At 38.8% G+C, this 16,326-nt stretch overlaps 3 protein-coding genes across 4 annotated transcripts; 1 reads left to right on the forward strand and 2 right to left on the reverse strand.

Moving 5' to 3' along the window:
- Positions 1 to 76: 76 nt before the first annotated feature.
- On the forward strand, positions 77 to 1,430 carry sowahd (sosondowah ankyrin repeat domain family d). Its single transcript, XM_038289472.1, has 2 exons — positions 77 to 224; positions 369 to 1,430. The coding sequence occupies exon 2, from the start codon at positions 470 to 472 to the stop codon at positions 1,382 to 1,384; it is 915 nt and encodes a 304-aa protein (XP_038145400.1). The 5' UTR covers positions 77 to 224; positions 369 to 469; the 3' UTR covers positions 1,385 to 1,430.
- Positions 1,431 to 5,548: 4,118 nt separating this feature from the next.
- Positions 5,549 to 8,618, reverse strand: rpl39 (ribosomal protein L39). The gene is made up of 3 exons (XM_038289467.1): positions 8,494 to 8,618; positions 8,118 to 8,221; positions 5,549 to 5,774 (listed from the first exon to the last, which is right to left on the reverse strand). The coding sequence occupies exons 1-3, from the start codon at positions 8,593 to 8,595 to the stop codon at positions 5,726 to 5,728; spliced, it is 255 nt and encodes an 84-aa protein (XP_038145395.1). The 5' UTR covers positions 8,596 to 8,618; the 3' UTR covers positions 5,549 to 5,725.
- Positions 8,619 to 8,929: 311 nt separating this feature from the next.
- On the reverse strand, positions 8,930 to 15,489 carry upf3b (UPF3B regulator of nonsense mediated mRNA decay). 2 transcript variants are annotated; one of them, XM_038289585.1, is made up of 10 exons: positions 15,190 to 15,489; positions 14,918 to 15,024; positions 14,738 to 14,844; positions 14,552 to 14,650; positions 12,478 to 12,588; positions 12,340 to 12,383; positions 11,619 to 11,810; positions 11,389 to 11,546; positions 11,030 to 11,309; positions 8,930 to 10,952 (listed from the first exon to the last, which is right to left on the reverse strand). In XM_038289585.1, exons 1-10 carry the CDS (start codon positions 15,346 to 15,348, stop codon positions 10,818 to 10,820), a joined length of 1,392 nt encoding a protein of 463 aa, XP_038145513.1. In that variant the 5' UTR covers positions 15,349 to 15,489; the 3' UTR covers positions 8,930 to 10,817. The 2 variants fall into 2 exon arrangements, with proteins under 2 accessions (XP_038145513.1, XP_038145514.1); XM_038289586.1 differs by having other exon boundaries at positions 15,238 to 15,486.
- Between the last annotated feature and the right edge of the window lie 837 nt (positions 15,490 to 16,326).

A 16,326-nucleotide genomic window follows, 5' to 3' on the forward strand; every position in this document is an offset into this window, starting at 1 on the left:
ATACACTGTCACTTCCTGCTTTAAAGTCCACCAGTGGTCACATGTGAGGGATTCTTGCTATTGGCAATAGATCAGAGTGAACTTTGTCTCAGTTCCTCTTTACAAAGGAAAGTAAGATTGCTGGTTTCTGAACTCAGAATAAAGTGTTATGTTTGGCTGTTTATCTGTGTGTAAATGTAACCTGATCAAACGGAGAAGGTGCGTCTTTTATCTTGGCAGGACAGGTGAGTTAACCTTATATAGACAACTATAAAGGGGAGGTTTAATGATTACAAGAATCTAAAAATTTTACTGTATTTGTAGGTTTGTTTTTTTTTTTTTTTCTTGTTCCAAACGATGGAATAATGTGCATTTTTCTCTGTACACAGGAAATGAGTTCAGTAAATAGTTGGAGTTGATAATCTGAGACATCTTAAGGGTGTAGTCTAAAGGGAAGTAGCTCTGGAAAGTGCAACCAGGCGGCGGCAGCATGGAGGGCAGTGGATCGGAACCAGCTGCCACCCCCGGCAGCCGGACAGCCAAACACAGGTCCATTGTGGAGCGGCTGTCCCGGTACGGCATGCTGGTCATGCCCGGAGCGTCCCAGCGTAGGAGGCTGCAGAGGCAGCCAGAGGTCAGCGATGGCTCCGCTCCAGCAGCGCTTCATGCCGACAGAGACGCTCCGGAGAGGGGCTCACTGCCACCGGCTCTGCGGAAAAAGTATCTGAAAGAGTTGCTCCTCAGCAGCTCATTTAACAGCGTGGAAACCCTGTCCACGGAGGACACAGAGTGGGCTCTATACCCCATGGAGCACGCGTGGATGCTCTTAGCGGTGGAGGGGAACTATGAAACCATCCTGGACTTTCTCTCCGAGGACCCTCACCTGCTGAGCAGGAAGGACTTCATCAGCGGATACTCGGTGCTGCACTGGCTGGCAAAGAGAGGACAGGACGAGGTGATGCTGAAGCTGCTGCGCTTCGCGGAGCGAGCTGCGGTGCCTGTCAACGTCAACATGCGGGGCAGCGGCGGCCTGACCCCGCTGCACGTCGCCAGCATGCACGGCCGCTTCGCCGTCATCAAGCTGCTGGTGGGAGCTTTCGGAGCCGACGTGGACGCCATGGACTACAGCGGTAAGAGACCGTGGCAGTACCTGAAGGAGGACGCCCCGCTGGAGATGAAGGAGCTGCTGGGAACCTGGGACGATGAGCACAGCTGCGGCGAGCACTTGAACAGGAATGGGAATAACAACTGCTCTGGAGCTGGGAACCTGGCACCATGTGAGGAGCTGGATGCTGGAGAACCAGAGGAGCTGACAGACTTTGGCAAAGCAAAGGCAGGCAGTTGGAGATTTGGCTCTTTAAGGAAGCTGATTCCTTCCTTTTCATTTGCTGGGAACAAGAGCTGAGAATAGTCAGTTAAATTTACAGGGTGGCTCCAGAACCAAAATAAAACAAACTTAAAGTGGCCTGTATTAAATGAGTCAGAATGTCTATCTTGGTACGACTGAATCCTAAAGCACACTGCGACTGTAGAGGGGAAATATTAAAATTGGTTCAAGGGAAAAATAGGGGCGGAGCTAGATGGGGGGCCATCGCCACCCTAAGCCAATCATTGGCCACCCCTACCATTTTTTTCATATATTAACATTTACTTGACACCAATGACACTGGTTAATTATGCACATAATTATACTGCAATTAAAGTACATCATTTATGCTCTTTTCAGAACTAGATTTTGTGTTATAGGGGGTAAAGAGAAAATTGTTTCTGCAAGTCATCTAGCAGTCTTCAGTGAAATCATAAATAACTATTTTGATAAAAATGTATTAAATCAATTTATGTAGATACTTTTACTTGTAAATATTTTTTTTCAGAATGATTATTGATTTAAAAAAAAAGTAATAATGGAAAAGATGTTGGCCCCAGAACTTCAACCTGAAAGAATTGTATCCATTATATATCCGTCTATTTGTTAGCAAAGGCTGCAGGAAAGGATAGTTTGTCTTCATTTAGAAAATATGTATTTTTTGCTCATTAATTTTCCTGTTGGAACAGTGCATCTTAACCCTTTGGTTCTGTCGCTATCCACTTCTGGCCACCCCTCAGTGTGCATTGGTTATTGCCTGGCCACCCTTATAAATATTTTCTGGGTACACCTCTGGAGAAATATCTGTGGTCTCTTGTAACAGTACATAATTTTACTAAAAAAAAAGTGAACATTTTACCATTAATTTGAGCAGATTACTATGATCTGCCAAAGGATTGGATATTATTGCTCTTATAAATAAAATTAATATTATGCACTTTAATATTTTGTTTTTTATATTTATGAATATAAATCATCTTAACTCATTTGCAAATTGTATAACGTACCTGGTCACATCAAGGGAAAATGCTCTTATTTTAAGAAAAATGTACTTTATTATACTTCAGTTTTTGCCATGTATCTTTTCAATATGGGGCGCTGGCCCCCGCTGACCCCTGTCTAGAACAGTCCATAATATATATATAAAATTACAATTTCTCTCCAGAACCAGTAATGATTTCAAAAGGAAAAACATAAAACATTTAATAGAAATATGTTTGCTGGACCCTATTGTTTAAACATAACTTTTTTTCCCCAATCTATTCCTCAAAGATTATTCTTTGCCACCACAAATTAAATTAACATCTAGAATCTCGATAAGTTTGTATGAGATGAATTTGTAAAAAGTAAATTTTTACTGGTATGATCATTCCTACCTTGTAAGGAGATATGTTGCAGGCTGAAGCAACACCTCCAGCCTAATTGTGTAGGTTAAATATACCAAACAGATCAAATATCTTCAACGTCGTTGTCAACCACATTTACATTTGTGCTCACAGTTGGTTCAATTGGATATTTTAGATTAGATTTATAAACAAAGATTCATTGAAACATTTAGTTTTGAATAGAGGACATGAAAATGGAATTGTTATATAAATTTGTCTTTTATCCTTTAAAACCACTTTTCAAAATAACTGAAACAAAGATGTATGCAGATACTGTTGTCCAGGGGCGTTGCTAGGCACAAAGCTTTACTGGGGCACTGGCCCCCTAATGCATATGCCCCTCCTTCCATACATAAATACAGACAAGCACACTTCCCAACCCTGATACCTTCCTACCCAAATTACCAATTGAGATATGAATGAGTATAAGAGCATATTTGTTTTAACAAACATGAACATTTTCAACATTGCAGCTATAACAAATAAGACATCACCAACTTTGACAAATAAAAAGTTTCCTTATACACATTCTGAAGTAATCATTAATTCCTAGGTTTCAGAGTTTTAGTTCGGGGGAAATTTTAACTCATCCTAAACTAAGTTTTCCTTTTATTTTTTGAGCATTAAAGTGTACCTCCTATTTTTCATTTTTGCAAAGTGGTAAATAACTAGACTGTGACTCAGCTTAGAAAGTTCTTCCTTTTCAACTGATAAAATAGCAAGATGATGGAGCCTGTCTTGTCCCATTGTGCACCTCAGCCAAGTGTGGATCCTTCTCAACACACTGAATGACCTTTCACAACTCCAGCTGTAGACTGGGATTGTGAGGGAGATCTGGATGACCTGTGTTAATGTTGGGAACATGGTGTTATCAAGCAAGTTGAAAACACACTGCATATCCTTCATGACAAGGCTTTCTTTTTTGACCAGGAAAAGCTTTCAAACCATTTTGAATTAAATGAACGTTTTTTTACTCCAAATTTGTGCTGGGGATGGTGGGACAACTTCACTTGTTTAGGACCATCATGCTTTCCCCCTAAGTCACTAATGTCCCCTTCTTGTTTGTGGACGCTGGTTGTTGCTCCCTCATCACCTTCATGGTCCTGTCCCTCCTGTCCTTCACCTGTCTCTTGCCTGTCAGTCTCGCCTCCTCCTCCCTTTCCTACTCCTGCATTCTCATTCTCTACAGCAAACATAAAAAAACATAAATTTATAATTATGTAAATATCTATCATATTGCTTATAACGTCCCTAATGTAACTGCTTAGCTTAAATCACTAATTCATCATGGGACCTTACCTCCCTCTCTCATCTTGTTTTACTGCGATGTGAGGAATTTCCTGATATCCATCCATCTACAAACCAATGCAGTAATTTTCAGTTAGTAGCCTATAAATCATGTGGTTTCACTGGGAAAATAATAAAATTGACAGGTAAGAAACGTTACCAGAACTAAAAATGCGTCGTGGCCGCACAGTGTCCCATCCAACTCAGTGAGAGCAGCGCGTTAGTTTACCTGCAGTTCATGCAGTGACATGCGCTGACGTGGGGGCGCTAATACGTCCTCAATTTGGAGTTACCAACACACTTGCTGCGCATTTGAGTAGAAATATACGTCTCCTTCCGTTGGAATTATCTAAATTGATGCATTAAAAAAATGTAATACTGTTGCAAATATTCATGAGATTTATACTGGGGCACAGCTCATTTATACTGGGGCACGTGCCCCAGTAAATGGGGTCTGGCGACGCCGATGCTGTTGTCCATGCTCATTTGATTTGTTAAAAATAAAAAGCAATTTATGCTTGGAAACACCTCCTGAATATACTGAAAGAAACTATGCTGAGACTGTACAAAATATGACTCTTGGGAGCATGAATAAAATAATTTTTCTAAAGCTTTAACTTGAAAGGATTTCAAACCAAATTTTAGTTATTTGGAACAAAAATAAAACCTTTATAATTACTGGTTCCTAATGAGAAATGCCACTCAAAGCATTGATTCACCATATTTCTATCTCAGCTTGCAGTCTGTAAACGGCCCTTCTAGTTTCTACAAAGTTCTGTTGTATGTGTTTGTTTTAACCATGTAAAGGAATTTATATGGAATAGCATGTTGGAATAATTTCACATTCGCTGCACTTTCTCAAACGGAAAAACTGTGACTGCCCCGGATTGCACAAAATGACATTTTGTGGTCATGCCTTTGAAAGTGGAAGAGTGAGATCACTTGGTTTAATAAAAAGTGGAGACAGTAAATATCCAACTGAATCTAATTGGTGATTTCTTATCCCTCTGCTACACTGAGCACTAACAGTTTTTTTTTTTTATGTGAATTGAAGCAGTTTTGTTCAACTATCTGACAGGGATGTAATAAATTGAAAACCTTAACAGGACAGCTTCAGTTCAGAAATCTCTCAGAAAACCAGCTTATCTGACTGGGTTTGCATTAAGAAAGTATCCCCGCTCTATGGATCTATTGTCCTAACCCATTTAGGTAGCCATAAACCAAGTTATTTGAAGTAAGACATGAAACCAAAAAGTCTTGTCCACACCTCTGAGAAGTGGGGAGAATTTAAGAACCATTTAAATATTGAAAATAAACTTTCCCAATGTTTTTAGAGGCTTTTATATTTTCTAAAGCAAGATTTATTTAAATGACAAATAATTTATAGTCATTTATTCAGGTGTGTGGAAGCACAGACTCCAAGCTGCAGGACACTGCATCCTCCATGACTGGAATAAAAGACTCCTGCACTAAAAGATATCCCTGTGAACTATAGAAATAGTTCATAGATCATAAAGAACCATCAGACATCTGTGTTTCAAATGTGATCAATGATCTTTTATTGTGAAACATGAGCATAGCCAGGTATCTGTACAAAACAAATGCTGCTCCAGATGTTGCAGCTCCCTTTAAAGCCAATAGGCCAAGCAGCTGGAGGAACTGGCAGATGTCAGGATGTGGGGGGGCTTGGATCCACAGGCCATCATGTTTACAAGCCGAGCTTGGTCCTCCTCCAGTGTCTCCTCTTGGAGTTGTACCTGAAATTCAAAGATTTAAAATGTTAAAACCATCTCAAAACAATGTCAGCTAAACAGTTGTAGGTCTTGAACTTCTTATAAAACAACCAAATGTATATCTACAAATCAGGAGCATAAAAAAAAAAAAAAAAGACTGAGCAGAAAGTTAATTTCAAATTATGTAAATTCTCTTGACACAGCTTCAGTTCCCTATATCACCATGTTATGAACATAATTTGAAATATATATATTCATGAAATATAACATGTTGTGAATTGTTCATAGATCAGTGTGGAGATGCATCATTCAGGCACAGAAACAGTAGTAGCTGTCCTGCAGCTACATAGCTTCCTCAGCATCATTCCAATGAGGAGGAGTGAAGTGCGGCAGCAGAAAATGCTCTCAGCAGGGTTAATGACAGCACTCTACAGACAAGGAGAGCTGCAATTGCAGACCTGCTTTAAATTATACAGTTACTTTTTTAATTATCCATTAGCCACGCATTACTAAGCATTATGATAATGCAAACGCCCCAAGAATTCAACAGAAGAATGGAGAACCGAATTTTATAAGGTATACATGCTTAGAGGGAAACACTTTTTAACTAAGACTGTTAAAAATTAAGTTTCTAATTCTGATTTCAATTCCTAAAAATCAAGCTATTACCAAAAAAAAAAAAAAAAAAAAAAAAAATCATTCAAAAACTCTAAAAAGTGTTTTCAACCATCTTTTAACGACCATTACTTCATTTGCTGTTTAAAGTTAATATACTGGTGTCAATGTGTTTTATAAATAGTCATGTAATTCAGGTAACAGCTAAAAAATGTTTTAATACCATCCAACCAACAACAGATCAGACCGGACCAAAAACAGATTCTAAATCTTGACAATCAGAAAACGAAGAATGGACAAAAAAAAAACAATGAAACACAGAGCCCTAGTCTCACCGCCTTTAACGCAGACCAGGCACGTCTAGACTCCAGCTTCAGTTTTATCAGACGTTCCTTAATGAAACAGGCTTTGAAAGAGATCCAAGTGGATCAATGGCTACATTCACACAGGAGGTTTTGATACCTTATTTCTATTTTAGTTCAGACTACTACTTAAATACAGCCTCAATCAGACTCAAGTCTGTTTTCCACAGCCCTAACCTGACCTGCATATGCAGGACTGTAGACGCCATACAGCATGCTGTTTACAGAGGTAATAACATATGTGCATCAGTGTTAAGTTGTTGAATGGGAGCAAACATTATGATCACATCACAAGATGAAGAAAGGCAAGAAAAAGGAAGGACTGTTAATGTAATTTATGGGGCCAAGACTGCTGTGCAGATAGAACTATGTAGCCTAGATGGTTATGGTAACAATTGTTCAGACTGCAGACACTAAAACTATAAGATAGATATCAGATTAAGAACCACAAAGATTTTTTTAAGGTGGAAAGATTGGAATCAAGTTGTTCTGACTGCCACGGCAAAGTCAGATACGGGGAAAAAATATATTCATAATTGAGTTAAAAAGAATGAACAGCTGTTCCTGATACAGAATGCTTAATGGTAATGTATTAAAATCATTTCATTTAAGTAAACAAAATCTCACTATTTAGAAAATAATAAAATCAGGTGCTACAACATCTAGATGGATATAAATACATCTGCACACGTAGAATATCTAATCCAAGACTCATTTATACAAACCGGCACTGCGAAACTTAAAAATAAGCCTTTTAATATAACGCTGTAAATCCGTCCACATTAAACACGGTTTGTAATCCTAACATGTAGCCCAATTCCCTGTGGATTACTGCCCATCAAACATAACATTGTGACTTTAAAAGCTATAAACCTCTGTATGAAGCATATCCATATTTAGGACAAGAGAAATTAGTGAACAGGGGGAATTATATCATCTACCAAATTTCCAGATTTTTATTACTTGATCAGTCATCTCAGCTTTAGGTATTAGCATTAGGATTGGAGTGCATTCAATCCTGCATCAATGAGCTCTGCAGGATGTATATTTCAATTTAAAATATACGATCTTACAATGTTTTGAGTTAACCAACTTGCGGAGAGAGTTATTTTGCACAACTAATAGTCAATACATTTAGTTTATAATAAAGGTGTAATTTGAACTCAACTAAATACATATGAATATTTTTAAACCCATGTTTACCATGTATCGCGGACATATATGTGCATTCACAGACTATTATATGTAGATCTATGCTTTCGGCTTGAAGCCGTGCTGCACGTTTCCCTGATTATCTTGTTTAGCTAAACAAAATAATAGCGCCAGTATAGGTAACAAATCTCCACAACCCGCGAACCTAAAGCATGAGAAACAAGATGTGAAAACTCACCTGATTTTGTTGCCGGTTTTCATTCTGATCCACTGGGGAATCGGCCGGTTCTGTTTTTGCTTCTTGGCCAGAAAGCGCTTGATCCTGAAAGTCTTGTGGGACGACTGGGACAGAAAAAAATACCCAATAATCAAGTCAGTGACACTTTTTTAATTTGTAACTCAGCGTCTTAGGTTGAATATGCCTTATGTTAGCAAGGAAGTTCTGAGCTAGCATGCCTTGACCGTTTTATTGTGAACTTAAATACCTTATCTACAAATTTTTACAAAACAACACTAACACTTTAAATAACAATATAAAACTTATTATTTGTTTCGAGTGTCAGATTGGGATTACGAGCCCTGCTGAGATGGATGTTTAACGATTTTATATTTACCATTTTCTCCACAATCCTTTCACCACTATGGCGGTGGTCGAAGAGAAAGAAGGAAGTGACGTAGCCAGGTTTATGGAGTAGGCTGCCAGGGAACAGTGACATCAAGTGGTCACCGGAGGAAATGTAGGAAGAATGCTTTCCTTGGTTTTACACAAAATTTTCTACGTTAAAACTATAAAATGATATATTGATCTATTAAACACGTGTAATGGTAATTCTTCCAATCACCATATAAAACGAACTACTAGGCAGTTACTTTTCTCTAACGTTTTTAGCTGATTTTTTCAAAGCATACAAACAGTATTTCTCTAAACTTATTTTTATATTGAAGCACTTGATGATTTTAAAATGTCATATGTTCAATTCTATTTCAAGAACTTAAAAATAAAATTTGAGGCAGGCAACAGTTCAAAGTAAAAACAGACTTCAGCAAATATTTTTATTTCCCAAAAAAAGTCATTTTATTAGTACTACCAGCAATGATTTGTCCTAAGACTGCACTCGTTTTACAGATAAATCATGTTAAAAGTGATTCTCCAATTTAAGGCCACATGTGGATCCCACTGAACAATGCAAAGCAAGCACAGATCTCACATGGCAGTGTGGTTTAAAATATCTTTCTCAGCCATTAATTGCATAAAATGAAAATTAAGGAGCAAGCAAAGAAAAAAAAAGTTATATTGTTTAGCTCATGAAATTAGAAAGACAAACTGTGAAGAACAGCAAATTCAGAAAGTCCACACACCCATGCCATGATGCAATGCCGTGTTTTTAAGGTAAAAAATTAAAGAGTTTGTGATAAATCATTTTAAAATGTTTTCCAATAACTATAGGACACATAGTGTGTCTTTGTTAAATTTCTCTGAAACACAAACCTTTAGGAGTAAAACTCGCCTTTAACCTTTAACCAATACCTTCTTGAAACACCCTATAATTCAGTTTCTTCTTCAATTTCTTTGACTTCCCTCATGTATAATAGTGATCTGATAAACCGGAAAAAATATGCAATCCCAAAAATGTAGAACAGCAGAAAAACTATAAAATTTTATGACAATTATAAAAGAAGAAAAGAAAAGAAAACCAGTTAGGGAATTTGTCAAAAAGCCAACAGCAAAACTGATGAAGCTGCAGGATCTCCTTACAAATGCAGATTGAGTTTTTCAAAATAAACTCTCCTACATTCTCCATATTTAAGGACTAAGGATGAGCACTGCAAAGCAGGAGGATTTATCTAAATCCCACAGGTCTGCCTTAAAACTCCCAAAACCTTTTGAGCAGCATGCATCACTTTACCATCCTCGTTTGAAAGTTCTTTTTCTTGTTCTTTTTTTTCTTAGACAAAAATAAAACTGCACCAAAAATGAGGCATGGGGGTGGCAGCATCAGAATCTGGGATTCTTTTATTTTCAGGTAAAAGTTTCGTTTTTTATAATCTCCCCAGTTCCATTTGCTTTTATGTAGCAGGATTACAAGGAGAAAACAGAAGCACACTAATCAGCAAATATCAGTTTCAGTATATTTTATGGAGAGGTCAGAATTACATCTGACAGACAATCTTTGAGCTGACCTGAGAATAGCGGAAAAAATCTAATAGATTAGGAGAACGCTTGAGGCAGAGTTTACAAATATTACCACTATGTAGAAAGCAGACTGAATATTATTTTTTTTAAAAAGACAGAAAATAAATCTGATTAAGGATTTCCCTTTCATATTGATGATTACTGTATCTTTGTGAGTCGCTTTGGATAAAAGCGAATGCTAAATGCATAAACATAAACAACATTTTCAGTGTGCACACTTGTGTAACCAGGTAACTCAAACTTTATTACATTTTTGACTGACCAGATTAGTATGACTGCAGCTGAGAGATACATGAATTGTCACATTTAAGGATTCATTATGGACTCATTTTTTATTTTTGAAAAACCAGGTATTGTACCCAGACCTTTGAAAACCAGGGGAATGAAGTGTGAGAATGTGAAACTGATAGAGCATAGCGCTATATGGGAGTTCCTGGGGTTATTTTGGAGACACAGATTTTGATCTGATGTTAACAGTGAAACATTTTCCCACCAGAGCGACATTAATGACATAAGGCCACCAGGAAAACTTTGGCATCACCTACTGAGCCCTACAGCTGCACCCTTCCAAACGGTTACAGTTAATTCTGTACTAAACAGGGTGTCAGTCGGGCACTGAGAGGCATAACAGACCCTCTTCCGCGGGGACTGGGATAGGCGGGTGATGCCATGCTCCATCAGTGCTGCTTGAGACTCTGAGCCTCACGAGCCTCTGTTGTCACACAAAATAAATAAACAAAACCCTCAGTCATCTCCTCTGTCTCCTGCTTTCTTGTTATCAGGCTCTGGTTTCCGGTCGGCAGAGCTAGATTCTGCTCCTCCTGCCGTGCGGTTGCGGCTCCTGGCCCCCGGCTGGTACAGTTGAATGGCGGGCCGGTCCTGACGGAAACAGACAAGCAGCACTTTAATAGGCAGTTTAGAAAAATCCCAGCGCCCTGAAAGCCTCATGCTCCTACCTTATTACGCACTCGCTCCCTTTTACCGCTCTCCTCCTTCTTGTTCTCGGAGTGAGGGGAGTCTGCAGAGTTCTCACTTCTCCTCCTCTCTAAGGCCTTTTCTTTTTTCAGCTCCTCCTCCCGTTTTCTGCACGTATTCTCCCCGTCCTGCTGTTCCCTCCGTCTCCGCCGCTCCTCGTCCTGCCGTCGGATGCGCTCCTTCTCTCTCTGCCGGTGCTCCCTCTCCTTCTCTCGCTCCAAATCACGCTCTCTGAACTCCTTCCGGCCATCTTCATATCCTCTATGGGTAAAAATCACCACATTCTGTTCAGTTACTGCTGTTGATCTTGGCAAATGAAAAGAAATGGGGACTAACTGACTTTCTTTCTCGATCCTCCCTGCTGCCTAAGTTCTGCCTCCTCCTGTGATCAGGGCCCCCTGAGGGTCGGTCCTCTCTATGTGGCTTCTCCGGTTTCTTGAACTTCTCCTTGGGTTTTTCAGAATCTCCATCCTCATTTCTGTCCGGCTTCTTCAGGAGCTGAAAGTAAAGGAAGCAACACACTTAAATGACGGCAGCTTCTAGGAGTCACTGTTGCTCCGCAGCACATACCTTAATTTTGGGTTCTTCTTTGTTCTGCTCCTTGTCTTTATTCTCCAGCGGTTTCTCAAGTCTTTTCATCTTCTCCGCCTCCTTTCGTTTCCTCCGCTCCTCTTCCCTCCACTTGCGGCGCTCTTCATCACGTATTCGCTTCCGCTCAAGCTCCCTCCTTTTTCTCTCCTCCTTCTTTTCCTCCCTCAGCCTCTGAACAGCATTTAGTGAAAAAAAATGTTGAAGCAAACAACAGCAGAAAAAAAGAGTTTGTCTCATATAGAGCTGGGCTTAAAAATCAACTCTATTTTATTCCTTTAAAATCAGATTAATTTCTTTTTTTTCCTTCAAGTTTTATACTTATAAAAACAAAATAAACAATTATGTTAATTGCTTTAAAAAAGCATTTATTTTTAATCATCATGTGTAGGGGGTGACTTTCATGCATCTTAATTGCATAAATTATAAGTCAGCTAGTTTATCAGCTATAAAAACACATCTGAGGACAAAAAGTGATGAACTGATGTCAAGAAAAAAGAAAATCAAAATTTTCAAAAAGTAAATCTTCAAAAACAGAAAAATTTAATCAATCAATTTTAATCAATTATTATCAAAGGCCTAATGTCAGATTTTCCAAATTGGCTTTTCCCCTATAATGTATTCAATTATCCCCCCAAAAAAAGATATATGCATTTTTCTTTAAAGGGTAAACCTTTTTCTCACAGCGCTGCATTATGTTTACCTGTTTGTTCTTCAGAAAGTCCAGCAGAGGAGTTGTTTTTTTGGCTAAAAAGACAAACGCATCTTAAATCAACTTTTCTTGATGTCGCTGCTGTCCAAACATACGGTGATGCTTTTAGTTCGGCTCGTTAAAACAAACCTTCCAGTTCCTTCGATCTTGCCTCGATCTCCTCTAGCAGAGTCTCCGGCGTCGACGTCAGCTTCTCTTCATCTCCATTGTAATACTCAAGGAACCTTTTATAATCGGGATCTACAAAGACACAAAAGGAAAACCAAAAGCAAAACGAAGTATAAATATTGGAGATGCACCGATCTAGTTTTTTCCGATTCAATCAGATACCGATACCCGAGCTAAGCGTATCGGCCGGCACCCGATACCGATCGGATTAAACTGTTAAATGAATAAACCATACACCTTGCCATGTGAGCGAAGACTTTACCTCAAAATAAACATTGTGTAACAAAAGGTAAAAAATTAACATACATATAAATGTAATTATTTTTTAATAAATAAGCCTTCAAAATATAGAAATAACAATTCCAACAATTTCAATATCCGATCCAGATATCGGATTGATGCAGCTCTAATAATTATTCATACACGTATGGTACAGAACCACGCACTCTTCAAAACTGGCATCGGAAATATCAGTAGATGAGTCTGAATCGCTCAGACTAGTACTAGCAGTAGATACGCTGGTCCGTCATAGCCTGACGTAGTCCTACTCAATTCCAGTCAGAATATGAGTCTGATACTGCTCCATAGAGCTGTGATTATGGGGCGTTTTGAACGAACCAGGAAAAAAAATGCCTCTGCACTCAATTGGATAGACCTACAACCAATAAGAGCAATGCAGTGCGTGACGTATGTTAAGCGACGCACAGTTGTTGTCAACAAAAATCAAAGCGTGCAGTTGCACACCTAGAATAAAACGATGAGCCTTGATCTCGTTTCTCTGTTCCTCTTTTAAAATTAATTTGCTGTGGATATCTTCTAGAACAGACCTAATAGCAGAATCTACTCACCCCAATACTCCAGCAGCAGCCATTGTTGTTGTCGCCAAAGCACGCTTTGGTCACGTGGTTGATTACGTTACTGTTGATCATCTGTCCATCATCGTATAAAGCCCGCCCTGACAATTTGATTGACCCGCCTGATATTGTGCGAGCATACTCGCGCTACTATTGAGCAATGCCAGACCGAACTTCCCGACCTCAAAGCTTGTGGGCGGGACTAAGTTCGGAATGGCACACAGGCTAGGTCCGTCATGCTGTAAAACCCGACGCTATCGAATGAAAAGTGTCGTTTTCAAATGACAGCAAACATGAGCTTTGTGTGTTGATCATTAAGGGCAGATTATACTTCTGCGACCTGAAACATCAAATGTCGCTTGCGTCTGGTCGCAAACCAGTTTTGCTGGTATGCTTCTGCAACGTCGGTCTGGAATTTCTAGGAACGCACAGCAGTTTCCCGCAAAAGCACAAGGGGAGCCAATTAGAGAACTCGCAGGAACTTCGGCGGATGGTCATGAGAATTTCGGCGGCACCGGCAGGAGTGTTTATCTTCCAAAACAACAATGGCGTGTCTGCAAAATATCACGGTAAGGGAGATGGATCTAGAGTTTCTAGACATCGAAGAGGAACAGGTTCTGTTAATGGAGTTTGCAAATAGACAGATTAACCACACAGACAGCCCGAAAGGCACACCAAGGACCAATCAGAGCTGCTTTTTGTCTGTGCATTACTACTTGAGGTCTCCGCGAGTTTGCATCCGTCCGACGAGTAGTCAGAATGTTTTTGAGGTGTGCAACGATGCTTGCAGAGCCTCTGCGCGGGGAGCATGGTTGCACAAAGAGACAGATTTGACGGTTGCAGAGGCTATACGTCAGAAGCACAAATTGGCCTTTATTCTCAGAGTTAATGTTGCTCTTGCTCACATTCGATATTTCAAAGTGATCCGTTCAGTTCACCTTCCACTAAAATTAGGAAAGTATCCAGTAAAAAAGGTTCATTGAATGCGTTCATGCACAACACTGCCCTGGGTTGCCTGATATGATTGCCTGGAAGAAAAATCAGCCTTCTTAGTCTGATCTATTATATTACAGATTGTTGGGTCACATCTCTTATAGAAGCCACAGACTGAGCTGAACCCTCTTTTTATTACGAGCCTCTGTTTTATTAGAGTTTATAGTAGAAAAGTAGAACAATTTTACCTTCAATAATTGTTCCACATTTTGAGTCCTTCTTCTTGCTTCTTTTCTTAGCTGTCTTTTGGAAAGGGGCAAACTCCACGATGGCAGGATACTCCTGTCCTGTTAAGGAACAACACACATATACAGACAACAATCATGCATTGATTTCACTCTTTGGAAAATGTTATTTCTTTTTCCCAATCATACCTCTGTTATCTATGAAGACATATCCATCGAATCGATCCCTGAAGAGAACAATGTCCTCCTGATTTTTGAAACTGATATAAGCTCTGGCGAAGAGATGGGGGAAAAGGCTGCAGAAGGAACTGAGTTTTAGAAAAATAAATAAACATGAACACAGAGGAGGTGTGGTAATTAGAGAACTACCTGGTGTCGTTGGAGAAAAACTCCATGTAGTCCACCTCTGGAAGAGGCTGCAGCTGCTCCTCCAGCTCCTCTTTAGTTAGATTAGGAGGTAACCTCCTGATCACAATCTTGGAGATTATTGTTTAAACACAGTTAAAAATAATGTTCACAATCAAACTTATATTACCTTAAAATAAAGCGCAACATACTATTTAATCTTAACTTTACAAATTTAAACTAGTTTAACACCATAGTTCTTAACGAATGATGCGATCTTTTTAAACTAGTCAAACCTTTAAGCAGCTGCTGCTAGCAATAACAGCTCTGCTAGCAGTTTCTACCTTTGTCATGGTCTCCTTCTTCTCCTTACACTTCTCCGTCTTCTCTCCATCTTCACACCTTATCTCGACTTTTTTCTCCTTCGGTCGCGTGTTTTCTTTGTCTTCTTTCATAGCTGAAAGGCTACAGTGTTTACTTTGATAGCAGCCAGAAAACTTGTTTACTTTTTTTTAGCAAGTTAGCCTGCCTGAACCAACCGAGCTGATCAACTTCCTCTCTAACGGCTAAACTTGCAGTTCAGTCGCCACCACAAGGGGGAGATGAAGAGCGCCTGACCCCCTGTCAGCGCTACTACTTCTTCTTCTCCTTATTTTCTGTTATGGCGGATCGCAAGCAACTTTAAGGAGCATACCGCCACCTACTGTACATGAGTGTGTAGCAACATTACTTTACATCAAATTTTATTTATTTTTTTATTTTGTATTCTGTAGATAAATAAATAATGCTTTCCTTAATTTGTGAATATCGTTTATTTTTCTTTCATTTCCCAATATTCCTTTAAAACTTCATTCTTTGCCTGTCTTTGCAACCATCCTTTTAATTTCTCGCTTTCATGTTCATAAGTCTTTCAGTTCATCAGTTGTCAGCACTATTTGATTATTGTTTATTTTAAAAACTATTTTAATTATATTTGTTGATATTCAAAATTTCCTTTTGTGTCTTTTTATAGCTTCTACTTTAATGTATACTCCACAGTAAAAATCCAGCATGATTGTGCCCTTAAAAATGGTAATTGTATTACTTTCTTTAAAAAATTTAATATATCGTAGAGATGTGTCATAAAGAATTTTGAGACTGAAGTCAGAATTCTGACTTTTCCCCCCATATTATACTGAAATAAAATGTATAAATCAGTGATCCTCCTCTGTGATAAAGATGAACAAAAACTGTATTACCTTTTAAATTAAACCTATCCAAAAGAGTGTAAAATATAAGTGAATGTTTGTCTTTTATTTGTTGTATTAGGATCTCAAAAATATTTAGCATATAATTGTAATAATTTACAATGTTTTTTTTTTTAAACAAAGTAAGTAGAAACAAGTAAGGCAATAGCAACAGTACAAATCTGTGGAAGGCATAGTAGAGGCAGA

The sequence above is a fragment of the Cyprinodon tularosa genome, unplaced genomic scaffold, assembly GCF_016077235.1.
Source record: "Cyprinodon tularosa strain WSP-4 unplaced genomic scaffold, ASM1607723v1 ctg27, whole genome shotgun sequence".
NCBI lineage: Eukaryota > Metazoa > Chordata > Actinopteri > Cyprinodontiformes > Cyprinodontidae > Cyprinodon > Cyprinodon tularosa.